This window comes from Salvelinus alpinus, chromosome 15 (genome assembly GCF_045679555.1).
Source record: "Salvelinus alpinus chromosome 15, SLU_Salpinus.1, whole genome shotgun sequence".
Taxonomy (NCBI): Eukaryota; Metazoa; Chordata; class Actinopteri; order Salmoniformes; family Salmonidae; genus Salvelinus; species Salvelinus alpinus.
Genome location: NC_092100.1, coordinates 26849415 through 26866567, shown reverse-complemented (window position 1 = coordinate 26866567; position 17153 = coordinate 26849415). Strand labels below are relative to the sequence as shown.

The window sequence follows — 17153 nt, the reverse complement described above, 5'->3', positions numbered from 1 at the left end:
CAGGGTTATTCAACTCCTACGAGGTCTGGAGCCTGTTGCTTTTCTCTTCTTCTCTATCTGATCATTAATTGCACACACCTGGTTTCTCAGGTCTAAATTAGTCCCTGATTAGAGGGGAACAATGAAAAAATGGCTTCGAGGTCCAGAGTTGAGTTTGATGGGCTCTAGGGCAACACTATCCTGATACACACATTAAAGGAGGCACATTTGCAAGAGCCCCATAGGATAGGTTCAGGGCATTCAGGCTGATTTTAAAACAAAGCAACTTCCAAGTAAAACCAATATGTTGATTGATGTTTTGTCTAAGAATGAGACTAAGATTGGTTTGTATTAAATAACTTTAATAGAAGAAAATCAGTTGAATTTTGAATGCATTCCACTTGGCACAGTGCTGCTAATATCACTGGCTTCTACTGTATACTTCAAATCAACCATTACTAATAGGGCTGAAAAGTTCTGAGGGAAATACTCATTTACAAATAACACATCTTCAAGTCACTACATTAGAACTGTTACTTTTATTACAATAGTCAATATAAAAAAGCATTTCACAACACACTAAATCAAAATAGTTAATGGTTATAGTGGAAGAGTATGCTGCTCCTGAAGAAAGTCCTTGACAGCTTGTCGTCTTGGCAACCTGTAATTGAAATGTGTTTTATAGTTGGTTTAGCATACACTTAGGGAGACATTAACTTTCCTGATGGAATTGTTTACGGTTTCCAACTGCAATCATAATCTACCTATAGACCTACAGAGAACTTTCCATCAATTCAAGTTTTAAAAAAAATCTGAATTATTAATTTTGATCAAATGTGTCATTGATGGACAACTAATGTTATTTCAACTTCAAATTGGTATGTGGCATCAAAAAGGTAGGCCATAAACTATAATTTGAGTAAAGGATGTGAATGCTAGCCATGTGACACTTTCTGAATGGGATTTGTCAAAGATGTTCACCAGTGAGGTTATTATGCAGCTTAAATTAGAACTTTTCTTTCGCCTGAAATGTTTGTATATGCAGGACTACTACCAACTTGGATACAAGGATGAGTGCCAGAAGGTCAGTACTAGGAATGTGAATCTTTCACGTTCAAGACGATACAATAAGTCTCTACACTGAACAAAAATATAAATGCAACATGTAAAGTGTTGGTCCCATGTTTCATGAGCTGAAATAAAAAAAGAAATGTTCCCAGAAATGTTCCATATGCACAAAAAGCTTATTTCTAAATAATGTTGTACACAAATGTGTTTACATCCCTGTTAGTGAGCATTCCTCCTTTGCCAAGATAATCCATCCACCTGACAGGTGTAGCATATCAAGAAGCTGATTAAACGGCATGATCATTACACAGGTGCACCTTGTGCTGGGGACAATAAAAGGCCACTTTAAAATGTGCAGTTGTCACAACACAATGCCACAGATGTCTCAAGTTGAGGGAGAGTGCAATTGGCATGCTGGCTGCTGAAAATTCCACCAGAGAATTTAATGTTATTTTCTCTACCATACACAATGTCATTAGAGAATTCGTCTGAGACCAGCCACCCGAACAGCTGATGAAACTGGGTATGCACAAGTGAAGAATATCTGCACAAACTGTCAAAAACCATCTCAGGGAGGCTCATCTGCGTGCTCGTCGACCTCACCAGGTCTTGACCTGACTCCAGTTCAGTGTTGTAACTTATTTCAGTGGACAAATGCTCACCTCGTTAGCCACTGGCATGCTGGAGAAGTGTGCTCTTCACACATGAATCCCTGTTGTTTCAACGGTACAGGGCAGTATGGCGTCATGTGGGCAAGCGGTTTGCTGATGTCAATGTTGTGAACAGAGTTCCCCATGGTGGCGGTGTAGTTATGATATGTGCAGGCATAACATACGGGCAATGAACACAATTGCATTTTATCGATGGGAGTTTGAATGCTCAGAGATACCGTGACAAGATCCTGAGGCCCAATGTTGTGCCATTCATCCAATGCCCTCACCTCATGTGTCAGCATGATAATGCAGAGCCCATGTTGCAAGGATCAGTTCACAATTCCTGGAAGCTGAAAATGTCCCAGTTCTTCCATGGCCTGCATACTCAGACATAACATGCATTGAGCATGTTTGGGATGCTCTGGATTGACAGCGCGTTCCAGTTCCCGCCAATATCCAGCAACTTCACGCAGTAATTGAAGAGGAGTGGGACAACATTTCACAGCCCACAATAAACCGCCTTTTGGCCAACTCCAAGCGGGCTGTCATGTGCCTTTTACTGAGGAGTGGATTCCGTCTGGCCACTCTGCCATAAAGGCCTGATTGGTGGAGTGCTGCAGAGATGATAGAACCTTCCAGAAGGACAACCATCTCCACAGAGGAACTCTGGGCTCTGTCAGAGCGACTGTCGGGTTCTCTGTCAGAGCGACCAATGCCCTTCTCCCCCGATGGCTCAGTTTGGCCGGGCGGCCAGCTCTAGGAAGAGTCTTGGTGGTTCCAAACTTCTTCCATTTAAGTATGATGGAGGCCACTGTGTTCTTGGGGACCTTCAATGGTGCAGACATGTTTTGGTACCCTTCCCCAGATCTGTGCCACGATACAATCCTGTCTCAGAGCTCTACAGACAATTCCTTTGACCTCACGGCTTGATTTTTGCTCTGACATGCACTGTAAACTGTGGGACCTTATATAAGATAGGTATGTGCCTTTCCAAATCATGTCCAATCAATTGAATTTACCACAGGTGGACTCCAATTAAGTTGTAGAAACATCAAGGATGATCAATGGAAACAGGATGCACCTGAGCTCAACTTCAGTCTCATAGCAAAGGGTCTGAATATTATGCAAATAACGTATGCTTTTTATTTTTAATACATTTGCTAACATTTCTAAAAACCTGATTTTGCGTCGCCATTATGGGGTATTGTGTGTAGATTGGAGAGGGGAAAAAAAGTTTCATCCATTTTAGAATAAGGCTATAATGTAATAAAATGTGGAAAAAGTAAAGGGGTCTGAATACTTTCCGAACACTGTATCTGTATTCCCATTCATGTGAAATCCATAGATTAAGGCCTAATGAATTTATTTAAAATTGACTGATTCCCTTATATGAACTGTAACTCAGTAAAATCTTAGAAAATGTTGCATGTTGTGTTTATTTTTGTTCAGTGTAGATACATGGGCTCCAATATGATACAATTCAGTTTGAAACAATTTGGTTTGATTAGAGTAACGAATCGATGTGATTTGGGTCAATGCACTAACATTTGTTGCATAAACTAATTTTCCATTCTAAATGAAAATCTGAGCTGGATCTGTCTGAGCTGAGACAGTACAGTCTGTCTCAGCTCAAGAGTTTCTTTATTTTAAATATTTCCTACATTGTAGACTAATAGTGAAGACATCAAAACTATGAAATCAAAACTATCAAAACTATGAAATAACACATATGGAATCATGTAGTAACCCAAAAAAGTGTTAAACAAATCAAAATATATTTGAGATTCTTCAAAGTAGCCACTTTGATGACAGCTTTGCACATTATTGGCATTCTCTCAACCAGCTTCATGAGGTAGTCACCTGGAATGCATTTCAATTAACAGGTGTGCCTTGATAAAACTTTCCTTAATGCGTTTGAGCCAATCAGTTGTGTTGTGACAAGGTAGGGGTGGTATACAGAAGATAGCCCTATTTGGTAAAAGACCAAGTCCATATAAATGGCAAGAACAGCTCAAATAAGAAAAGAGAAACGACAGTCCATCATTATTTTAAGAAATGAAGGTCAGTCAATACAGAACATTTCAAGAACTTTGAAAGTTTCTTCAAGTGCAGTCGCAAAAACTATCAAGCGCTATGATGAAGCTGGCTCTCATGAGGAATGCCTCAGGAAAGGAAGACCCAGAGTTACCTCTGCTGCAGAGGACATATACTCTTCCTGGAACTACGAGGAGTAACAGCGTAACCTACGTTGCTAGCTACCATGACATAGACGGAGGACAGTGGTGTCTATCACACATGAAGGATCTTTTAAATGAACAAAGAGTTCTACAAGCAGTTGTTACAACAAGAAAATAGCTTCAAGTGTTTTGTCCAAATACTGGTGGATTCAACTACTAAAATAATTGACGAGGTCCAGGACCTGAAGAACAGTTTGTGGTTGTCCCAGAGTCAGCTCAATGAGTTGAAACAGGAGAACGGCAAGATGACATTGAGAGGACATCAGTTCTATATGTGAATCAACGATAACAATGACAGATAAATCATTGAGGGACAATCAAGGTGGAACCACATGGTTGTGAACGTAATTGTAGAATCTCCACATGAGACCTGGATGGAGTTTGAGGACAAAGTGAGGGAAATGATCTCTGAGAAATTGAAGATTGAGGTGAAATTATATCCTCCTCAATGAGGACTATCCTGAAGCTGTGCGCCAGAAGAGGAAAGAACTGATCCCAGCCATGAAAGCTGGCAGAGCGTGTGGGGACATTGCTTACAGTCTCATTGTCCACCCTCCCTCCCAGAAGCCTGGAGGGGATGACAGCCAAGCCTATGGGTTAATAGCTTCAACCCCACCTCAAACACACACACCAATTGATTAATGGACTGATAAAATGTATATATTTTTCTCTTGCTTTGTTTGCTCTTTTCCACATTATGTGTATCTCTGATAAGCTACCCAGGAAAGGACTGAAAATAGCTCATATTAATATATGTAGCCTTAGAAATAAGGTTCATGAAATCAATAACTTGCTAACATTCATATATTATCAATTTCTGAGACTCACTTAGATAATTCAGCAGTAGCAATACTATAGAAGACAAAATGCTTATGGGGGAGGTGTTGCTGTATGTATACACAGAGCCATATCCCTGTAATGCTTAGAGAAGATCTTATGTCAGGTGTTATTGAACTGTTGTGGTTGCAGGTTCACTTGGCACATCTAAAGCCTTTTTTTGGGGTGTTGCTAGAGGTCATCAAGTTCAAACAGTCAGTATATAAATAATATGTGTGACATGCTTGATAGTGTATGTGATGTAAACAGAAAGGTCTACTTTCTTGGGGACCTGAATATTGACTGGTTTTCATCAAGCTGTCCGCTCAAGAGGAAGCTTCTTACCGCAACCAGTGCCTGTAATCTGGTTCAGGTTATTAATCAACCTACCTACTGGGGCTCCCGAGTGGCGCATCGGTCTGAGGCGTTACTACAGACCCGGGTTCGATTCCATGCTGTATCACAACTGGCTGTGATTGGGAGTGTCACGCCCTGGCCTTAGTTATCTTTGTTTTCTTTATTATTTTAGTTAGGTCAGGGTGTGACATGGGGGATGTATGTGTTTTGTATTGTCTAGGGGTTTTGTATGTTTATGGGGCAGTGTGTAGTCTAGGTGTATGTATGTCTATGGTTGCCTAGATTGGTTCTCAATCAGAGACAGCTGTCTATCGTTGTCTCTGATTGAGAACCATATTTAGGCAGCCATATTCATTAGGTAGTTCGTGGGTGATTGTCTGTCTAAGTTGCCTGTGTCTGCACTTATTGTTTATATAGCTTCACGTTCGTCGGTTTGTTGTTTTGTTTAGTTTGTAAAGTGTTCTTCGTCTTCGTTAATTAAATATGTATTCATTTCACACTGCGCCTTGGTCCTCCTCTCTTCAATGTTACGACGATCGTGACAGGGAGTCCCATAGGGCGGCGCACAATTGGCCCAGCGTCGTCCAGTTTAGGGTTTGGCCAGGGTAGGCCGTCATTGTTAATAACAATTTGTTCTTAACTGACAAGCCTAGTTAAATAAAGGTTAAATAAAAAATATTTACAAACACTACAGGAACAAGATCATCCACATGTATCGATCACATTTTTACTAATACTGTAGAAGTTTGTTCTAAAGCTGTATCCATACCCATTGGATACAGTGATCACAATATCCAGGAAAGCCAAAGTTCCAACAGCTGGGCCTAAAATAGTGTATAAGAGCTCATACAAAATAATTCGCTGCGACTTATGTGGATGATGTTAAAAATATGTTGGTCTGATGTGATTAAACTTGTACTTTAAATGCAATTATGGGCAGAAAGGCATTCAACGCATCAGATGGCTTATTCATCACAAAACCATTTAATGTTGCCAATTATTTTTATGATTACTTCATTGGCAAAGTGGGCAAACTTAGGCAGGAAATGCCAACAACGAACAGTGATTCATCGTATTCATGCATACAAAAAACTAATAATGAAAGAAAAGCATTGCAAGTTTGAATTATGTAAAGTTAGTGTGGGAGAGGTGGGGAAAATTGTAATCGATCAATAATGACAAACCTCCTGGCATTGACAACTTAGATGGAAAGCTACTGAGGATGGTAGCTGACTCTATAGCCACTCCTATCTGTCATATCTTTAATCTAAGCCTAGAGGAAAGTTTTTGTCTTCAGACCTGGAGGGAAGCCAAAGTAATTCCGCTACCCAAGAGTGGTAAAGCGGCCTTCACTGGTTCTAACAGCAGACCTATAAGCTTGCTGCCAGCTCTTAGCAAACTGTTAGAAAAAATTGTGTTTGACCAAATACAATGCTATTTCTCTGTAAACAAATTAACAGACTTTCAGCATGCTTATAGTGAAGGGCACTCAACATGTACTGCACTGACACAAATGACTGATGATTGTTTGAAAGAAATGTATAATAGGAAGATTGTGGGAGCTGTACTGCTTGATTTCAGTGCAGCCTTTGATATTATTGACCATAACCCGTTTTTGAAAAAAAATGTGTGTTATGGCTGTAACCTCAGCTCCGAATCCACGATATAGCAATTTAATAGAACTCAAAGGGTGTTCTTTAATGGAAGCTTCTCTAATGTCAAACATGTAAAGTGTGGTGTACCGCAGGGCAGCTCTCTAGGCTCTCTACTCTTTTCTATTTTTACCAATAACCTGCCACTGGCATTAAACAAAGCATGTGTGTCCATGTATGCTGATGATTCAGCCATATACACATCAGCAACCACAGCTAATGAAGTCACTGAAACCCTTAAAGAGTTGCAATCTGTTTTGGAATGGGTGGCCAGGAAAAAAAACTGGTCCTGAACATCTCTAAAACTAAGAGCATTGTATTTGGTACAAATCATTCCCTAAGATCTAGCCCTCAGCTGAATCTGGTAATGAATGGTGTGGCTGTTGAACAAGTTAAGGAGACTAAATTACTTGGCATTACCTTAGAATGTAAACTGTCATGGTCAAAACATATAGATTCAATGGTTGTGAAGACGGGGAGAGTTCTGTCTGTAATAAAGAGATGCTGAATTGACACAACACTCCATAAAGCAAAGTCCTGCAGGCTCTAGTTTTGTCTAATCGTTATTATTGTCCAGTCGTGTGGTCCAGTGCTGCAAGGAAAGACCTAGTTAAACTGCAGCTGGCCCAGAACAGAGCGGCACGTCATGCTCTTCATTGTAATCAGAGGGCTGATATAAATACTATTCATGCTAGTCTCTCTTGGCTAAGAGTTGAGGAGAGACTGACTGCATCACTTCTGTTTATAAGAAACATTGTGTTGGAAATTCCAAATTGTTTGCAAAGTCAACTTACACACAGCTCTGACACACACACATTCCACCAGATATGCCACCAGGGGTCTTTTCACAGTCCCCAAATCCAGAACAATTTCAAGAACGCGTACAGTATTATATAGAGCCATTATTGCATGGAACTCACTTCCATCTCATATTGCGCAAATACACAGCAAACCTGGTTAAAACAGATAAAGCAACACCTCATGGCACAACGTCTCACCCCTATTTGACCTAGTATGTATGTATGTATGTATGTATGTATTGATTGATATGTAGGCTACGTGTGCCTTTACAAAAAGTGCATGTAGTTCTGTCCTTAGCTGTTCTTGTCTATTAATGTTCTGTATTAAGTCATGTTTCATGTTTTGTGTGGACCCCAGGAAGAGTAGCTACTGCTTTTGCAACAGCTAATGGGGATCCTAATAAAATACCAAAATAAAATGAGCTACCAGCCTCAGAAATTTCTGCCCAAATATATGCTTCATAGAGTTCAAGTAACAGACACACATCTCAACATCAACTGTTCAGAGGAGACTGTGTGAAATCAGGCCTTCATGGTCAAATTGCTACTAAGAAACCACTACTAAAGGACACCAATAAGAGATTTGCTTGGACCAAGACACACGAGCAATGGATAATAGAACGGTGGAAATCTGTCCTTTGCTCTGATGAGTCCAAATGTGAGATTTTTGGTTCCAACTGCTGTGTCTTTGTGAGATGCAGAGTAGGTGAACGGATGATCTCTGCATGTGTGGTTCCCACCATGGAGGAGGTGTGATGGTGTAGGGTTACTTTGCTGGTGACACAGTCTGTGGTTAATTTAGAATTCAAGGCACACTTAACCAGAATGGCAACTACAGCATTCTGCAGCGATACACCATCCCATCTGGTTTGAGCTTATTGGGACGATCATTTAAAAAAATATATATATATATTTCACAAGCCTTCCCAGAAGAGTGGAGGCTGTGTATGCATTTCCTAATGAAGCCGATGACTGATGTGGTTAGCTCGTCGATGTTATCAGCGGAGTCACGAAACATATTCCAATCAACGCTAGCAAAGCAGTCCTGTAGCATAAACTCTGATTATGGATACCATTTCTCAACAGAGCGAGTCACAGGTAATTCTTGACTAGGTTTGCACACACTGCAGCAGGGATTTTGGCCCACTCCTCCATACAGACCTTCTCCAGATCCTTCAGGTTGCGGGGCTGTCGCTGGGCAATACGGACTTTCAGCTCCCTCCAAAGATTTTCTATTGGGTTCAGGTCTGGAGACTGGCTAGGCCACTCCAGGACCTTGAGATGCTTCTTACGGGGCCACTCCTTAGTTGCCCTGGCTGTGTGTTTCGGGTTGTTGTCATGCTGGAAGACCCAGCCACGACCCATCTTCAATGCTCTTACTGAGGGAAGGAGGTTGTTGGCCAAGACCTCGCGATACATGGCCCCATCCATCCTCCCCTAAATACGGTGCAGTCGTCCTGTCCCCTTTGCAGAAAAGCATCCCCAAAGAATTATGTTTCCACCTCCATGCTTCACGGTTGGGATGGTGTTCTTGGGGTTGTACTCATCCTTCTTCTTCCTCCAAACACGGCGAGTGGAGTTTAGACCAAAAAGCTCTATTTTTGTCTCATCAGACTACATGACCTTCTCCCATTCCTCCTCTGGATCATCCAGATGGTCATTGGCAAACTTCAGACGGGCCTGGACATGCGCTGGCTTGAGCAGGGGGACCTTGCGTGCGCTGCAGGATTTTAATCCATGACGGCGTAGTGTGTTACTAATGGTTTTCTTTGAGACTGTGGTCCCAGCTCTCTTCAGGTCATTGACCAGGTCCTGCCGTGTAGTTCTGGGCTGATCCCTCACCTTCCTCATGATCATTGATGCCCCACGAGGTGAGATCTTGCATGGAGCCCCAGACCGAGGGTGATTGACTGTCATCTTGAACTTCTTCCATTTTCTAATAATTGCACCAACAGTTGTTGCCTTCTCACCAAGCTGCTTGCCTATTGTCCTGTAGTCCATCCCAGCCTTGTGCAGGTCTACATTTTTATCCCTGATGTCCTTACACAGCTCTCTGGTCTTGGCCATTGTGGAGAGGTTGGAGTCTGTTTGATTGAGTGTGTGGACAGGTGTCTTTTATACAGGTAACGAGTTCAAACAGGTGCAGTTAATACAGGTAATGAGTGGAGAACAGGAGGGCTTCTTAAAAAAAAACGAACAGGTCTGTGAGAGCCGGAATTCTTACTGGCAGGTGATCAAATACTTATGTCATGCAATAAAATGCAAATTAATTACTTAAAAATCATACAATGTGATTTTCTGGATTTTTGTTTTAGATTCTGTCTCTCACAGTTGAAGTGTACCTATGATAAAAATTACAGACCTCTACATGCTTTGTAAGTAGGAAAACCTGCAAAATCGGCAGTGTATCAAATACTTGTTCTCCCCACTGTATACTTGCTTGTGACTAGAATAACAGTGGTCTAGGACTTATCACCCCTACTGGCGAGGGAGACGTGTTGATGGAAGTTAGGCATCACGTGTCTTAATGACGTGGAATTAAAATCGCTGGCAACCAGAAAAGCAGCCTTTGGATGTACGTTTTTCTGCTTGGTTATAGCCTTGTACAGTTTAAGTGCCAGTTGTTATTTTTCTTGTCCTGAGGTGAAATGTATACAACAGTCACGATAACAGCTGAAATCTCCCTCAGGAGGTAAAAGGGTAGGCATTTGACCATGAGGTGTTCCAAGACACGTAAACAATGGGGTCGATACTTCCATAGGCTTTGAGTCAGCACACCAGTTGTTGTTGACGAAGAGGCAAACCCCTCCCCCCTCGATTTCCCCAACTCCACTGGGGCACAGTGAATGGAGAATCCATCGAGTTGGATAGCAATGGCAGGTATCTTGTCTGAGAGCCATGTTTCTGAAAAGCAGAAAATATTGCAATTTCGAGAGTCCCTTTGGTAGAAAGGTAGACTTGGCAGTGTGGGACCGGAACAACAACCTCTCCCTAATCCACATTGGCCAGTAGAATGGAGGGAAGAGGTGGCCGGTTCTCCCTTTACTTTAATCTCACCAGGATCCCCCTCTCTTGCCTCTAACGTTTGCATTTCCTCTTGTGTAGCCCGAAAATTGGGTCGGAATTACAGAAAGAGCCAAGGGCAGATGAGTCGAAGCCGGAATTGAGGTAAGTAACTTCCGATCTGATGGTCAAAAGTTCTTGTCGGTTGTAAGAAATTGATAGCAGCTACATTGAAAAAATAAAAGTAAAAACAAACTCAGCAAAAAAAGAAACGTAAAAATCCAAATAACTTCACAGATGTTCATTGTAAAGGGTTTAAACACTGTTTCCCATGCTTGTTCAATGAACCATAAACAATTAATGAAGATCCACCTGTGGAACGGTCGTTAAGATACTAACATCTTACAGACGGTAGGCAATTAAGGTCACAGTTATGAAAACTTAGGACACTAAAGAGGCCTTTCTACTGTCTCTGAAAAACACCAAAAGAAAGATGCCCAGTGGCCCTGCTCATCTGCGTAAACGTGCCTTAGGCATGCTGCAAGGAGGCATGAGGACTGCAGATGTGGCCAGGGCAATAAATTACAATGTCCGTACTGTGAGACGCCTAAGACAGCGCTACTGGGAGACATGACAGACAGCTGATTGTCCTCGCAGCAGCAGTCCATGTGTAACAACACCTGCACAGGATCGGTACATCGGAATATAACACCTGCGGGACAGGTACAGGATGGCAACAACAACTGCCCGAGTTACACCAGGAACGCACAATCCCTCCATCAGTGCTCAGACTGTCCGCATAGGCTGAGAGAGGCTGGACTGAGGGCTTGTAGGCCTGTTGTAAGGGCAGGTCCTCACCAGACATCACCGGTTTTGTCTCACCAGAGGTGATGGTCGGATTCACGTTTTTCGTCGAAGGAATGAGCGTTACACTAAGGCCTGTACTCTGGAGCGGGATCGATTTGGAGGTGGAGGATCCGTCATGGTCTGGGGCGGTGTGTCACAGCATCAACGGACTGAGCTTGTTGTCATTGCAGGCAATCTCAACGCTGTGCGTTAACAGGGAAGACATCCTCCTCCCTCATGTGGTACCCTTCCTGCAGGCTCCTCCTGACATGACCCTTCAGCATGACAATGCCACCAGCCATACTGCTCGTTCTGTGCGTGTTCTGCCATGGCCAACGAAGAGCCCGGATCTCAATCCCATTGAAAACGTCTGGGACCTGTTGGATCGGAGGGTGAGGGCTAGAGCCATTTCCCCCAGAAATGTCCGGGAACTGCCCCCACTTGCAGGTGCCTTGGTGGAAGAGTGGGATAACATCTCACAGCAAGAACTGACAAATCTGGTGCAGTCCATGAGGAGGAGATGCACTGTAGTACTTAATGCAGCTGGTGGCCACACCAGATACTGACTGTTACTTTTGATTTTGACCCCACCTCGGTTCAGGGACACATTATTCCATTTCTGTTAGTCACATCTGTGGAACTTGTTCAGTTTATGTCTCAGTTATTGACTCTTGTTATGTTCATACAAATATTTACACATGTTAAGTTTGCTGAAAATAAACACAGTTGACAGTGACAGTCTTTTTTTGCTGAGTTTAAATCACAAAGGAATCACAAAATAGTACATTTGGGTCAGAGCTTGCAAAACAGCGGCTGTATGGCGCTCAGATTGGGGGAAGCAATGGTATAGTAAGCTACGTTTTGGCCACACTTTTGATCTGAAATCACCATCACCCACTAATTAACTAGTCATTTTTATTTTCCTTGCTTCGACCATGCAGTGCGGTTTACAAAAGTGATTGCTGTCCTCGTTATGAAATTATCAACCAACCCTGCATATCTAAACTTGACCATATACACTGATTGCTTAAAGCAAAACTACCAAAACTATTGCTGATGGTGAACCTGAACAATCGAAATAAAATCTAATGTAGGCTATGCCCCGATCAGCAGGTAAGCTATTAGCCAGATTAGTTGTGTCTCCGGTAGCTTACTTTTAATCTGGTAAAACACTATTTTCAACAGTACATTTGATAACAATAAACTAGCAATTACATTGGTTGTCACTCAACTAATAATGCCAAATATTTCTTTTTTTTTTTTACTCTGAAGGCACACAGATGTGCAAGATAAGGGGCCTACCTCGGTGGTCAACACGTGAAGCTGCGCACATTGCGCAGTTTGACTAGGCTACTGATATTGCCTGGGGTTGTTCGGCATGCAAAATTACTTGTAGATCAATGACTGTCAACACAGTTACATGCTTAGTTTAACAGTGAAGGAGAGGACACATCATTTGTCACAAAAGATAAGGTAGAAAGTAATATGAGAATGTTTTCAGTGAACCAGCAATTCGTAATATTTGAATAGATTTTCTGACCAATGCATGCCTCATTTTGATCTTTTTGGGGTCCGCAGACCGATGCACTCATATCTTAAACATTTGAACCGGGGACTGATGAGTATCATACAGATATAGAAAACATTTAGTAAAGTGCCGTTAGAGTACCTTCATGACCCTTGTCCTTCTTTGACTTGCGGTTCTTTGACCCCCTCGATCTCCTCCACGCCTGCCTGGGTCATGAGGTCAGCAATGTTCTTCTCCAGGTCATCGATGCGGGTGCTCATCTCATCAAGTGAACATGTTTAAGGAAGACAATGGGCTAGCCCAAAATGGACTTGTGGATAACGCTGACGGATGGGATGTGCTGGCTGGAATACCTCTCCCAGTATAACATTAATGATGATCACTAACAGACACTCCCCAGCCAAGATTCTGATTCCAACTGGTAAGACATATTGTAAGTCGCTCTGGATAAGAGCGTCTGCTAAATGACTTAAATGTAAATGTAAATGTATTCCTATGCACTACTATACTATAACAAATTATTACTGCTTCTTTCTGTGCTGTAATATAAAGTGCTATCAGAAATCTTTGACAAATTAGCTAATGTAGAATAAACATCAAATTGGACTAAAGACCATTATGTTTGGAAATGAACTAATGGGGGTGTGACTGTATGACACCCCCATTTATAAAAGATGTATAATGACTTGAAAGATCTAGGCCCATACCAAGTTACCTAAAAATGTTGAGGATATTTCTTCCGATGATCTGGTCTGACATGGTCTGGAACTTATCCTGCATCTGTTGCAGCAGCGTCTGGACCTTTTAGAGAGCAGTAACAGGTGTATCATTACACAGGCTGATATGATCTATTGTGTTCAATTACCAAATGTGACCCATCTTGCAAGCAATTTATGAAAATCCAAAAGGCAAACTGGAAGATAGAAATAAAGAAAGGGGTGGGTGGGGGGAGAAAGTAGAGAAAAAAATACAGCAAATATAGTTTGTGGTCAATTCAGAATAATTTTGTAAACTTTAATTTAGCAGGATTCAAACCACATCAAAATGTATTGGCCTTTTTAATATAATGTTTGTTTATTTATTTATATAAGCAAGCTATACAGAGCATGATCAAGGATAAAAAGAGAAGGCGTTCCCTTTTCAGTCAGTGAAGTCTAGATTATGGGAGACGTAGCTACAGAACTACCACAGATAGAACAATGAGCCAGATGTTTCACTGGATGTATAAATCTGAAACATCCGGTTGGCATTTCCACCCCACCAAATATGGTGATGAGAGGGAGCCCAGTGGCCAGCAATGGGAGAAGATGGCGCGAGATGGATTTGGCCGACATTCTGCAAATTGTATCATCAATTAAACATTTGATCTCAATACAGATTTGTTACCAACTACAATATGTTACGAATATAGTAGATTATGTTTTGTAGACTTTACCCTTTGCATAAGTTTTTAAAAATTGCGGTGTTTAGTAAGAGTGCAAGAGCGAATGTAATTATTGCCAACCCGCACTTCACAGGGTATTCTTTCCCCAATGACGTATGCAAATACGTGCTAGAACGCGCCAATAGGATCTCGCTAAATCGTGCTTGGGTCTGCCCACCTCTTTGCTTGTTCTGCCAACAGACTGTGGTCTATCTTGGGTTAGTTATAAAAAAACATCTTTGGCACTAAAGAAATTGGAGCCATGATATTTTCTTACCGTTATAGAGTTTGATACTCTACATTTACAGTCATTTCGTACGATCCAATTTCTTAGCTAACTAGTTACATAGGCTATTGAAATGATCGGCTAATGTAAATCGAAACATATCCATTCACCAGGCCTGGGTGAATGTTGGCTGGCTAGCTAATGTAGCTAGCTTCAATGTCATATACTCACCACATTGGTAAGGTCCTGAACTGACTTTGGATCAGTTTCTGCCATATTTTCCCTCTGCACGACACGTGTGTTATGAAGTGGTGTAAAATGAACTCTAGCTAAATTAGCTACCTTGGGCTAAAATAAATACAGGATCCCTAGCTCTACCCCGTAAATCCAGATATGTCAGTCAGCTGTTTTTTGAAAAACACTTATCGCGAGAATACTGAAGCAGGAACCCAACGGAATGTGGAACGTTTAGTTTTTGGTATGCAGAGCCTCGATTTGGCTATATTCGATGATTTTAATCCCGCGGTTTTCATAGTCTCGTAAACCCGACCATATGCAAAGTGACTAGCATTGATACATTGTGGGAGGCAGCAAATCTGCACATGGACAGTGGTGGAAAAAGTACCCAATTGTCATACTTGAGTAAAAGTAAAGATGCATTAATATAAAAAGTGAAAGTCACCCAGTAAAATACTAATTGAGTAAAATTCTAAAATAATTTGATTTTAAATATACTTAATTATAAAAGTAAATGTAATTGCAAAAATATACTTAAGTATCAAAAGTAAAAAAATTACTTCAAACGATTTCTATTACGGCTAGTCAAGGGTACACTCCAACACAGACATAATTTACAAATTAAGCATGTGTTTAGTGTCAGCCAGATCAGAGGCAGTAGGGATGACCAGGGATGTTCTCTTGGTAAGTGTGTGAATTGGACCATTTTCTTGTCCTGTTAAACATTCAAAATGTAACGAGTACTTTTGGGTGGCAGGGAAAATGTATGGAGTTGTAAGTACTTTACACCACTTTCTAGGGAGACTATGACTTCCAGGAGTGTCCAAATTAAAACAATTAGGGGAAAAAAACTCAGAATTGTTAATAACTACACCGTAATGTGACAATAACAAATACACCATATTTGAGAAACTAATCATTGTGTGTGTGTCATCATGCATGTCATGCGGTGACCTCCCATATATTTTCCCCCCATAGCCAATAGTAGTTGCACTGGTTGAAGAGTAGATAGATCTCGTCTATTAATAAATTGGAGCGCGTTCTTGGGGAGTAGTCAATGAATTTGCGCGTAAATGGAAGAGGTAAATTCAAATCACCAGTGGGAACACCGCAACCGCAATATAAGTGCATGTTTACTCACTTTCCAGGATACTGTTGTTCAGGATATTCGAAGACCATACGCGTGACCGACCATGGTAACGTTGGTAGTGTATATAGATCCCTCTGCCTGTCCCAGGGTTTCCCAAACACGGTGCACGTTTTGGTTTTTGCCCTAGAGCTACACAGCTGATTCAAATAATCAACTTAGTATCAAGCAACGTTAGGGCAAAAACCAAAAAGTGCACCCGTTGGGCTCCTGATGCTGTCGGTGCGCACTCTGCAATGTTTTTGTTTTGTTTCCAATACTCTAGTATTCTTCGTTAAATTTTTATTTCACCTTTTTACACGTTTATTACCCTGTCTATTTACAGTTTAGCCTACTCTATCGCCCCGGGAATATTATCTCAAGGACAGTTTCTGCCAGGTGGTTAGTCCATGTACCAAAGGGATTTGAAATTGAGATACTATTCTTAGATGGGGGGGATCCATTGCTGGGAGAAGTTCTTTACTTCTCAATACACAATCTGGGTTCTTTACTTTATATACAACCAACAAAAAGTACAGATTTTTGGAGTAGTTGTACTTTTTCACGCAACTAGACATAGTTAAAATAACCTACTCTATGTTGGGGCATGTTATAGCCCAACCCCTTCATGCTTTGTTTACATAAGTGTTTATTTTTTCTTCTGTTTTCCCCATGTCATCCAAATACAGTTAGCCTAGTATAATACAGACATTGAATGACAGGCCACCTAAACTCTTTAGCCTAAAGCATATTGTGAAGAAAACAAGGGAACATTTTCTGTTGGGTATTATTGGATAGGCTATCCAAGTTATTCACTGTAGCTTAATGTTCAGCTGAAAAAGTCATTAAAAAAACGTTCAACTTCTAGTGACCTTTAGTTTTAATGTGATGGATTGTTTTTCAAAGGACACTCTAGGCCAGGGTTCTTTAACTGTCACATTTCACATGCTGCTCTATGCAGTCTAATTAACTATTATATACTAGAAATGACAACACGTGTATGTTCACTGACCGACTTTGAATGTCACCAAAGTATCTATTTCCTGTGAAATGTCACCCACTCTTTCTGCATTCCCAGTTTTGTCTTTCTTTACTGTCCTCCTACTAAAAGTTTAATTGAGAGGAATCCTGTGGTGGTAGAAACTGTGTCATCCTGAATGACAATTAGAGCCCAGTTATGCAGAGCAAAAAATATGTCAAGG

General features: G+C 41.3%; 2 protein-coding genes across 2 annotated transcripts in view; one reads left to right on the top strand and one right to left on the bottom strand.

The window, feature by feature from the left end:
- Positions 1-324: 324 nt before the first annotated feature.
- On the bottom strand, positions 325-15191 carry LOC139539842 (heat shock factor-binding protein 1-like). Its single transcript, XM_071343180.1, has 4 exons — positions 14820-15191; positions 13674-13740; positions 13081-13207; positions 325-640 (listed from the first exon to the last, which is right to left on the bottom strand). Exons 1-3 carry the CDS (start codon positions 14862-14864, stop codon positions 13083-13085), a joined length of 237 nt encoding a protein of 78 aa, XP_071199281.1. The 5' UTR covers positions 14865-15191; the 3' UTR covers positions 325-640; positions 13081-13082.
- A 637-nt stretch (positions 15192-15828) lies between these two features.
- Positions 15829-17153, top strand: part of LOC139539841 (solute carrier family 66 member 2-like) — a 107744-nt gene continuing 106419 nt past the window's right edge. The window contains exon 1 of the mRNA XM_071343179.1: positions 15829-15907. The gene's annotated coding sequence lies outside the window, so the exon portion shown is untranslated. The remainder of the gene's footprint in view (positions 15908-17153) is intronic.